Source organism: Mandrillus leucophaeus, unplaced genomic scaffold, assembly GCF_000951045.1.
Source record: "Mandrillus leucophaeus isolate KB7577 unplaced genomic scaffold, Mleu.le_1.0 Scaffold291, whole genome shotgun sequence".
Lineage (NCBI taxonomy): Eukaryota > Metazoa > Chordata > Mammalia > Primates > Cercopithecidae > Mandrillus > Mandrillus leucophaeus.
The window spans coordinates 1,225,316-1,236,033 of record NW_012103043.1 but is presented as its reverse complement, the minus strand read 5'-3'; the positions used below and the strand labels follow the sequence as shown (position 1 = coordinate 1,236,033).

The window sequence follows — 10,718 nt, the reverse complement described above, 5'->3', positions numbered from 1 at the left end:
TAGAGACGGGGTTTCACCGTGTTAGCCAGGATGGTCTTGATCTCCTGACCTCGTGATCCGCCTGCCTCAGCCTCCCAAAGTGCTGGGATTACAGGTGTGAGCCACCGCGCGCGGCCGCTGGTGGGTTTTTAGACAACACTAAGTGAAAAAAGTCCCCTAAACTACGTATTATAGGATTCCCTTTATACAAAGTGTCCAGAATAGGCAAATCCACAGACAGAATGCAGATTAAAGGTTGCAGGGGCTGAAGAAGCGGGAACTGAGGAGTGGTTGCTGATGGGTATGGCTTTCTTTCGGGATCAAGAAAAGGTCCTGGAATTAGGTAGTGATGACGGTTACTCAACTCTGTGAATGAACCGAAACCTACTGAATGATACACTTTAAATGCGTGAACTGTGCTGCTAGTCAGTCATATCTCAATAAAGCTGTTTTCAAAAAAATAAAGGCAACGTGGACCAGGTGGGGCAGGCTCAGGGATAAGGCAGAATGTAGACAGAAATAAGTTCCCCAAAATAACAACTGAGCAGAAAATAAGCATCTCTGGCCACGGAGGTCTCAGCCTTTGAGTACCGTGGGTGTCACGTGGATGGTTACAGCGACTGCCCCAGAGGCCTCTGGGCCAATGTTCAGAATGAGGGGGTGGTAGGGGGTCTCTGCTTTTGCACCTTTTAGTTTCCAGTTCTCTCCTGGGCAGTCACAGGCTCAGCGTGGCCCAACTCCACTGCCACAGACCCACCCTGCTACACATTCCAACCCCACGGACCCTGAACTGACAGGGAGGTCCTGGGGCAGGTGGAACAGCAAGAGCTGGCTGAGACAGTCAGAACAATCCTTTGCAAGCTCAGGACCTTCTGGGGCCACATCCCTGCCTCGCTGGTAGTGTCTGTGTCTGTGCCACTGCCCAGCTCTTGGGAGCTCAGGTGGACCGCCCACAGTTGTATTCAAGGTAGGGAGGGGAAGACTAGGGTCACAGAGGGTGGCCGGAAGGACAAGTCCCAGGTGGAGGAGAGGGCATCAGCTGGTATGCGTGGGGCCAATGGGTGGGAGACACTGGAAGCCACCTTCCAGGCAGATGCCTCCTCTGGAGATCCCAACTAGCCCAGGGGTTCGGGCCTGGGCACTACCCTAGCAAATGGGGTGCTGGGCGCATCTGTGGATGGAAGCTAGCTGGAAGCTAGCTCCAGTGTGGGCCAGGCAAGGACCATAGGACTCATGATGAGCCCATCAACACCACCAGCCCCCCAAGATGCAGGAGGGGTGGGGCCACTCAGCTGTCCTGGGGACTGCTTACCATCTACCTTGGGCCCCTCCAGAAATGCTTGGGGCTTCAGTTCCACCATGTATACCCAGTGGGAAGGTGTGCACCTGTGACCTGCAATCTCACTTGGTGATTTATGCCAAATGCCAAAGGAAGTCTGTGTGACGTGGGCACGGAGCTTCAGAGGAGCCAGGGGTGTGAGGGAGCCCCCTCACAGAGGGGTGTGGGTGGCACCAAGGGCACTGACACACTCCCCAGGTGCCGAAACACCCTGTGTGAGCCAGCAGCTTGAATAGAGGGACCAAAGCGGGCGTCTGAGGCACAGTTCCATGATGCCACCAGCAAGAAGTCTCTGCGAGCAGCGAGCATGGAAGTGAGCGAGCCAGCTGGCCCCGGAACCTGGGCTCCGGTCCCTACAGTTTTGTGCACCCAGGGCAAATGCCATTTCCCAGGAGTGTTGCTTTGTCCTGGCACCAGACCTGGGATGAGATGCAGACCTCCCTCCCAGAACATGGCTGCAGAGGGGGCAACGTGACACATTCTGTCTAGGTTGGGGCACTGGCAGAGGAAGCTTCCAGGAAATCGCAGCACCCAAGGAGCGGGGAAAGGAAGGACATGCAGCAGGAGGCACAGGCTGGGCAGTGGTGCAGAGCCAGGGCAGGAAGAACCCAGCTGTGGAGTGTGACCTGGTGCAGGGGGGCTTGAGGCCCTGAGGATGGGGACCGGGGATCCGACTGGGGACTGGGTACAGGAGGTGTGCGTCTGTGTGGGGCTGGAGTGGAGTGTATACATGTGCGTCAGGGAGCAGACCAGGTAAGAACCCGGGTGGTGACGGCCCCAGAGGGTCTGAGAAGGGACAGGCACAGGGCACACTGGGACGGCACAGGAAGCGAGGCTGGAGGTGGCCGGCTGGGCTACAGGGCTGCGGTGGGAAGCCCAGAACAGGGGCATATCTCGCTCAGCAGGAAAGGCCCGTGGTGGGGGGGCGAGCAGGGAGCCAGGGCTCTCTGAAGTGTCCAGGTGCAGGGCAAGGTCCCTACAGACCATAAGGCACTTAAACGGCCACAAAGTCATCCCAGGAGAGTAATATGACAAGGGCCTGGTCTCTAAAAAGCACAGGGGTAACCTCTGCATAGGAACAGCCCCCCACCCCATCAGGCTGCCAGGGCAGGCTCACCTGGCGTCAAAACGATGGGATCAGGCTCCCCTCGGTTCCCATAGTAGCAAATGACGTCTCCCTTTGCTGTGCTGCAGACCAAGGGGAGAGAATGTCAGACTACAGCCATAGGGTGTCCTCCCCCGACACTGCCTGGGGATCTCACAGCCCTGTTTCTGGAGGCTAGCGATGTGCATAGTAGCCCACTGTGGCCAGGTCAGGGGCTTGCAGGACCCAGCCCCTTGGGCACCTGGCAGGCAGGGTCATGGAGGCCCCAGCTCTTGTCCAGCATCATGGGTATGTTCCCAGCTCACCTCGGGGTCCACCAGCCTGGGAAGCACAGCATCTAAAAGGCCTTCCTGCCTTGCCGAATGCCCCATGGCATGGGCACACAAAAGGCTGCCCATGGGGACAACTGCAGGGCTGAGCCACATCCCCACATCACCAACCTCTCCATCAGGCCCCCCACCACAGCTCATCTCTGAGCGTTTCTGGACAAGTGGCCCCAGGGTGATCGAGGCTTCCAAAAAAAGTGCCAAAGACCACATTTTCCTACTCTCATGTGTTAAGTGTACAATTAAAATAGTTAAGGGACAGTTGAGCTAGGCATAGTGGCTCATGCCTACAGTCCCAGCTACTCTGGAGGCTGAGGAGGGAGGACTGCTTGAGGCCAGAAGTTTGAAACCAGACTGCGCAACATAGCAAGACCCCATCTCTACAAAATAAATTAATTTTAAAAAAGAAAATAGTTAAAAATGCTCCCCAGCTGAAAATATTCCAATCCTCAATACCACAGTAAGTCTTCTAGAACTTGAAGTGCCTTTTTTGCAAAGTGAAGAGGATCTCTTTGAGGTCTGTGGGATGCCCTCCCAGGCCAGATGCTGGGCATGGAGCCCTGGCTCTTCAAGATGAACAGATGCAGAGAAAGAGCCAGGTGTGGTGCCTTCCTCCCCAAGTGCTGCCCACCAGGTGGGACCCACCTTCCCCACCCCTAGTAGGCTTCAAGGGCCCCCCGTCCACGTTCACATTCCATTCCCATTCTTCCTCACCATGGTCTTTGGCAACTTTCCTAAGACACTCGGTTCATAATTTCAGACACTGTTTGTAGGCAAAAAGCTCCTCTGGACTTTCTGTGTAAAGACCTACAGAACTGGACACCCATGCTGAGGCCACTGCCAGCACTACCACAGGCCAGGCGGAGGGCAGGCCTCACCCAGGGATAGCTGTGGCCATGACAAGCCTCTTTCCTTTCCAGGCCTTGGCTTCCTCATCTGTACCTACCAGCAGGGCTGCTCGCTGACCTCTGATGTCCCCCACCCTCCAGCCTTGGCCCTGGCACCAGTTTTTGCCTGACCTGTGGTACGCTCTCCTTGCCACTGCCTGTATCCTCAGGCTAGGTCCAGGAGGCTGACGCTCACTCTGCAGCCTTTGGAGCCGGGAGAGTTGCACAGGCTCTGAGGAGCCCAAGACCCCACCCCCCAACCACAGGAGCCCATGCATCTGCTCAGGGCATGGTACCCCGGGTACCCCACCTCCACACAGCTGCTGAGTGCCGAGTTCTGCTGGCATCACGGCCACGGATCCATTCTCCTGAGGCTAAGTCAGACCCACATGGAACTACTGACCGGGTAAAGTGGTTCCTGAGTATGGGGGCATGCAGGTAGCACACGGGCTCTGCCACCTGGAGTCACAAAGGCATGGGCAGGAAGAAGGGCTCCAGGCAGCAAGTGCCCCACGCCAGCCCTCGGCTCTCCACCTAGGGGACACCGCAACTCTCTGAGCCTCCATAGCAAGTGCATAGGCCCGTGCGGGGCAGGGCTGGGCATGCCACACACAAGGGATGCTCAACGAACAGCAGGCCTGGGACTCGGGAGCCAGGACAGCGGCCTGTGGACCTGCCCTTGTGGAAGGAGGCAGCTTCAGGGCCCGCCACAGTGTGCCGACCACTTCCCGTTTGCCTGTCCTGGCGGAAGGCCCAGACTACCAGCATTCGCCAAGTTCTGGGGCGTTGGAGGGGGAGGAGGGCAGGAGGGAGGAATGCGCACTTCACGGAAGGGCAAAACACACAAAACCTCTGCAGTTCCTGTGGACTCGTCTCCAACAGGAGCTTCCCTGGGAGCACAGCATCCCAGCCACTCCAGGCCAGGGCTGCCGAGGGCTGCTCTGCACAGCCTGCCCGTGGGAGGGAGAACACCCAGCCAGGGCCACTCTGTGTGACTGTTCTTCACAGCCTCAGCTTTCTCCAGGGAGCCAGCAGCCCTCATGCCATCACAGGAAGCCTTGGGCTTCACTCCCAAATACCCGAGTTGGTACATCTGTGACAGGCTCATTCCTCAGAATGTTTGCCAAGTCATGAGGAGCAACGTCCCTGGAGAGGCTGCCACGGCCTCCAGAGGAACCCGGCTTCCTGATGAGCCTGAGGCCTGCCCCCGAGGCAGTGCTGGGCAGAGCCGCCATCCCCCTCTGGCAGACCCACCTCAGGTCGGCTGCTATGAGGTTGAAGCCATTGTACAGATGGCCCTCCATAGAGACCTTCTTCAGGTAGGACAAGCTGTCCACGTCAGTGGTCAGAAAGTGAGTGACAAGTTCACCTGTAGGCAGGGGACAGATGCCGTGTCCACAGCTGCAGGGATGTGCTCTTCCCCCAGGAACACTGATGTGGGGCCCCCTGGGGAGGATGCAGGAAGACGAGGGGACCCACTGGAGCCCTGGCCTGTCATGACTGTCACAAGAGTCAGCCACATCTCATTAGCCTGGCTGCCACTCAGGTCAGCACTGAAAACTGCTCATTTTATTAAAAAAAATTTTTCCCCACTATGTCTTCCTATGGAAATCCAGCATGAAGTAACAACACCTTTCAGTGGGGACAATGTGTGTCCACAGAGTTGTCATCTCAGGGAAGGCATCTACTCTACACACATTCCAGGCAGGGGACAGTGACACAGCAGTCAGGAGTGACATGCAATGAGGACAAGTGGAGAGTGCTCCCTAAGAGGAGTAAACAGTGCTGCGTGGGTCAGGTGGGAGTGGGCTCCCAGCTGTGACACCAGAGGGCCAGGGCATGGGAAATGGGGATGCCCCTCCTCACTCTTCCTGTCTCTGCCACATACCCCTGCAGCACACCTCAGCGGTGGTGGTGATATGCCCGCAGAAGCCCCCCATCTGCTCCGGGGCCCAGCTTGTCCCCTTCTTGTCCCCACCCTTACCTGGGCTCTGCCCTGCCACGTTATGGCACCGCCCACTCTGGAACCTGGCCTTGCCCCACGGTACCTTAGCCCTGCCCCATCCCACACCTGAGCACAAGCACCTTGGCACTTCCTACCTTGGCCTGCCATGCTCCATCATACATTGGCCAGTCCTGTAGTCCCTTGGCCCCACCTTGTCTCACCTAGGCCCGCCCCACCCCACCCTGTCTCACCTTGGTCGCACCCCACTCGCCTTACCTCGCCCTCGGGCCTGCCAGTCCAGCTGCGGCTGCAGGTAGTTGGTGAGTGCTGCCAGCTTGCCACGTGTGCTGATGCCCAGCCATGTGCCTCCTTCCTTGCCTTCCTCCATGTCCAGCCCTGTGGCAGATGACAGTGTTACCACCACTGATGCCACCCATTCCAGTCCCCTCCCCGGTCCCCAGCCCTGGGAGACGCATACTCGGCCCAGCTCCTGCCTCAAGCTCCTCGAGGAAATTCAACATGCAGCTTGGCCCAGCAGCCCCAGCTATGGAATAGTGGCTGGAACTCTTCAAGGTCAGGCGGCCCCTGGGGCTCATGGGTCATGCAAGCGAGATCCCTGCCCTGCAGGACGACTATGACACCAACCACACTTATCCCAACAGACGCCCTGCAGAACACATCCTCTCACTTGGGCCAGGAGGCTGGCCCTCACTCTGCAACCTTTGGAGCCGGGAGAGTTGCACAGGCTCTGAGGAGCCCAAGCTCCAAGGTTGAGGGGCAGCACTAGGCTCCAATCGCATGAATGGGGTGCAGGGACGCTGGCTATCCTCACCCAGCAGGATGCACCAGGCCCAAAGGGCAGGCCCTTCAGTCGGAGCCCAGCACACAACCAGGACTTTCACCCCCGCCAAATCTTCTGCAGGGCGCAGGCCACTGCTAGTGCCACAAGGTTGGAGAGGCCCGGAAAGCCACAGGAGACCAGGGGGTCATTTTACCCAAAGATTGGGGCAAAAAAGGCTGTCATTAAGATGTTATTTTTATTATTTTATTTTGTTTTTTATTTTTTTGAGACAGGGTCTCACTCTGTCACCCAAGCTGGAGTTCAGTGGCGATCACACAGCTCACTGCAACCTCCACCTCCCAGGCTCAAGCGATCCTCCCACCTCAGCCCAAGTAGCTGGGACCACAGGCATGCACCATCACACCCGGCTAATTTTTGCACTTTTTTGTACAGACAAGGTTTCGCTGTGTTGCCTAGGCTTGTCTCGAACTCCCGGGCTCAAGCTATCCTCCTGTCTCAGCCTCCCAAAGTGCTGGGATTACAGGAGTGAGCCACTGCACTGGCTAGGATGTTATTTTATTTATTATTATTATTATTATTATTATTGTTGTTATTATTATTATTATTTGAGACAGAGCTTCGCTCTTGTTGCTCAGGCTGGAGTGCAATGGTGCGATCTTGGCTCACTGCAACCTCCACCTCCCGGGTTCAAGCAATTCTCCTGCCTCAGCCTCCTGAGTAGCTGGAATTACAGGCACATGCCATCACGCCCAGCTAATTTTGTATTTTTAGTAGAAACAGAATTTCTCCATGTTGGCCAGGCTGGTCTCGAATTCCCAACCTCAGGTGATCCAGCCACCTTGGCCTCCCAAAGTGCTGGGATTACAGGTGTGATCCACCGTGTCTGGCCCTAAGATGTTATTTTTATAACAATGATCAATTATAACAGAAAAAAAGATATAAAGATCAAAAATAAAGAAATAAAACTGTATTTGTGGCCCCGTGCGGTGACTCACACCTGTAATCCCAGCACTTTGGGAGGCTGAGGTGGGCGGATCACCTGAGGTTGGGAGTTCGAGATCAGCCTGACCAACATGGAGAAACTCCATTTCTATTAAAAATACAAAATTAGCCAGGCGTGGTGGTACATGCCTGTAATCCCAGCTACTTGGGAGGCTGAGGCAGTCTATGGGAGGCTGAGGCAGGGGAATCGCTTGAACCCGGGAGATGGAGGTTGCGGTGAGCCGAGATCACGCCATTGCACTCCAGCCTGGGCAACGAGAGCAAAACTCTATCTCAAAAACAAACAAACAAAACAAAACTCTATTTGCAACCAGCAGGATCATATATAAAGAAAATCCAAAAGGAATACCAAGACCAATGTATTAGAACTAATAAATGCTAGCAAGAACTGGAAAGCGAAAATTTAAATATACCATTTATAACAGCATTTTAAAACCCTTGGTGTGATTTAAAAACAAAAAAACAAAAAAAAACCACGAAAATATTTAATGAAAAAAGGGTGACAAAGACTGAAAACTCCAGGGCACTGTTGAGGGTCTCAAGTTGAGCTGATCTGATTTAAGGAGAGATGTGCATATTCACTGACTGAAAGATTCAATAGTGGGTTTTTTGTTTGTTTGTTTTTTGTTGTTGTTTTTTGAGACGGAGTCTCGCTCTGTCATCCAGGCTGGAGTGCAGTGGCACGATCTCGGCTCACTGCAAGCTCCGCCTCCCAGGTTCAGGCCATTCTCCTGCCTCGGCCTCCCGAGAAGCTGGGACTACAGGTGCCCACCACCACACCTGGCTAATTTGTTTGCATTTTTTTAGTAGAGATGGGATTTCACCATGTTAGCCAGGATGGTCTTGATCTCCTGACCTCGTGATCTGCCCACCTCGGCCTCCCAAAGTGCTGGGATTACAGGCATGAGCCACCGCGCCCAACTTCAATAGTGTGTCTTGTTGTTGTTATTTGTTTCATTGGGTACTTCTTAGACAACTCAGTACTTTTAAGGTGACACTTCTCCCCAAATGACCCATAGATTCAACACCTGCCCAGTCAAAATCCCAGGGGGCTTTTTGTTTTATAGCAATTAACAGACTGACTAAAATATCTATGCGTATACAAAGGAACTGGGATGGCCAAAACAGTCCCAAAAAAGAAGGTAGACCCACACTTTCTGATTTCTATTTTTTTTTTTTTTTTGAGATGGAGTTTCGCTCTTGTGGCCCAGGCTAGAGTGCAATGGCATGATCTCGGCTCACTGCAACCTCCGCCTCCCAGATTCAAGTGATTCTCCTGTCTCAGCCTCCCGAGTAGCTGGGATTACAGGCATGGACCACCACACCTGGCTAATTTTGTATTTCTAGTAGAGATGGGGTTTCTCCATGTTGGTCAGACTGGTCTTGAACTCCCAACCTCAGGTGATCCGCCTGCCTCAGCCTCCCAAAGTGCTGAGATTACAGGTGTGAGCCACCGTGCCCAGCCTGATTTCAAGACTTACTAAAAAGCAACAGCACTCAAAGACTGTGAGGTGTTGACATCAAGACAGATACGTAGATCAAAGGGACACAACAGAGGCAGGAATAGACCCACACGTATATGTTCAACTGATGTACAACCAAGTTGCCATAGTAATGAACTAGGCAAAAGAAAACCCATTTAATAAATGATGCTGGAACAACTAGAGAGATTTGGGGGTGGGAGGCAGTAAATCTCAACCCCTACCTCACATTATGTACAAAACCTTGAGATAAATCATAGACCAAACACAAAAACCAAAATTAGGCTTCTAGAAGCAAACGGAAGAAAATATTGTTATATATTTTCCTCTGGGTAGGCAGAGACTTTTTGGATAAGACACAAAAAGAACAACTCATAAAAGAGAAGATAAACTGTACTTTGTTAAAATAAAATATTCTGGCTGGGCGCGGTGGCTCACACCTGCAGTCCCAGCACTTTGGGAGGCTGAGGCAGGTGGATCACGAGGTCAAGAGATAGAGCCCATCCTGGCCAACATGGTGATATCCCGTCTCTACTAAAAATACAAAAATTAGCTGGGTGTGGTGGTGCATGCCTATGGGCCCAGCTACTCCGGAGGCTGAGGCAGGAGAATCGCTTGAACCTGGGAGGCGGAGGTTGCAGTGAGCTGAGATTGCACCACTGCACTCCAGCCTGGCGATAGAATGAGACTGAGACTCTACCTTAAAAAAAAAAAAATCCTGCTCACCAAAAGTTATCATTAAGGAAATGAGTAGGCACAAAGGACTCATATCTAGAATGGATAAACAACTCTTACAAATCAATAATTAAAACAAGAACAAAACTTCCAAATTTGCCCAAGCAACAAGGACCAGATTTACCCTCCTGCATAAAACAACCAAAAAATATAAATAAAATACATGAAACAATGGTGTATTTATTAGTCTATTCTCACGCTGCTACAAGGACATACCCAAGACTGGGTAATTTATAAAGGAAAGAGATGTGACTCATAGTTCAGCATGGCTGGGGAGGACTCAGGAAACTTACAATCGTGGTGGAAGGGGAAACAAACATGTCCTTCTTCACATGGTAGCAGGAAGAAGTTCCAAGCAAAGCAGGAAAAGCCCCTTGTAAAACCATCAGATCTTGGCTGGGAGCCGTGGCTCATGCCTGTAATTCCAGCACTTTGGAAGGCCGAGGCAGGAAGATCACCGGAGTTCAGGAGTTCGAGACCAGCCTGGCCAACATGGTGAAACCCCATCTCTACTAAAAACACAAAAATGAGCCGGGCGTGGTGGCAAGCGGCTGTAATTCCAGCTACTCAGGAGGCTGAGTCAGGAGAATTGCTTGAACCTGGGAGGTGGAGGTTGCGGTGAGCCAAGATCGCAACATTGCACTCCAGCCTGGTTAATAAGAGCAAAACTCTGTCTCAAAAAAAACCAAAACCAAAACCAAAACAAAACAAAACAAAAAACCCCATCAGATTGCGTGGAACTCACTCACTATCATGAGAACAACGGCATGGGGGTAACTGCCCCATGATTCAGTTACCTCCCGCTGGGTCTCTCCCAGGACACGTGGGGATTTTGGGAACTACAATTCAAGATGAGATTTGGGTGGGGACACAGCCAAACCATATCAAATGGGTTTTACAAACAAGGATATGAGAGACAGGAAACAAAGTGAGCCCATGATTAGAGAGGCTCCAGGACCCAGCCCAGGGAGTGGCGGGACCGGGCTGAATTCAGCAGACTCCCTGAGCTGAGAAGAGGGGCTTAGTGTTTGGGGAAACTGAGACACCCAGAGTTCATGGCTGCCACAGTTTGGATGTTTGTCCCCCAGATCTCATGTTAAAATCTGATCCCCGGGCT

At 53.1% G+C, this 10,718-nt stretch overlaps 1 protein-coding gene across 10 annotated transcripts in view; it reads right to left on the bottom strand.

Moving 5' to 3' along the window:
* The window catches only part of TANGO2 (transport and golgi organization 2 homolog (Drosophila)), a 58,202-nt gene that overhangs the window by 8,186 nt on the left and 39,298 nt on the right, over nucleotides 1-10,718 (bottom strand). For 5 of the 10 annotated variants that reach the window (XM_011986034.1, XM_011986031.1, XM_011986030.1 and 2 more), the window contains 3 exons: nucleotides 5,858-5,977; nucleotides 4,891-5,005; nucleotides 2,436-2,506 (listed from right to left, as the gene is read on the bottom strand). In XM_011986034.1, the coding sequence (XP_011841424.1) occupies nucleotides 2,436-2,506; nucleotides 4,891-5,005; nucleotides 5,858-5,977 (306 nt within the window). The remainder of the gene's footprint in view (nucleotides 1-2,435; nucleotides 2,507-4,890; nucleotides 5,006-5,857; nucleotides 5,978-10,718) is intronic. The other 5 variants (XM_011986036.1, XM_011986035.1, XM_011986040.1 and 2 more) reach the window with 3 other exon arrangements.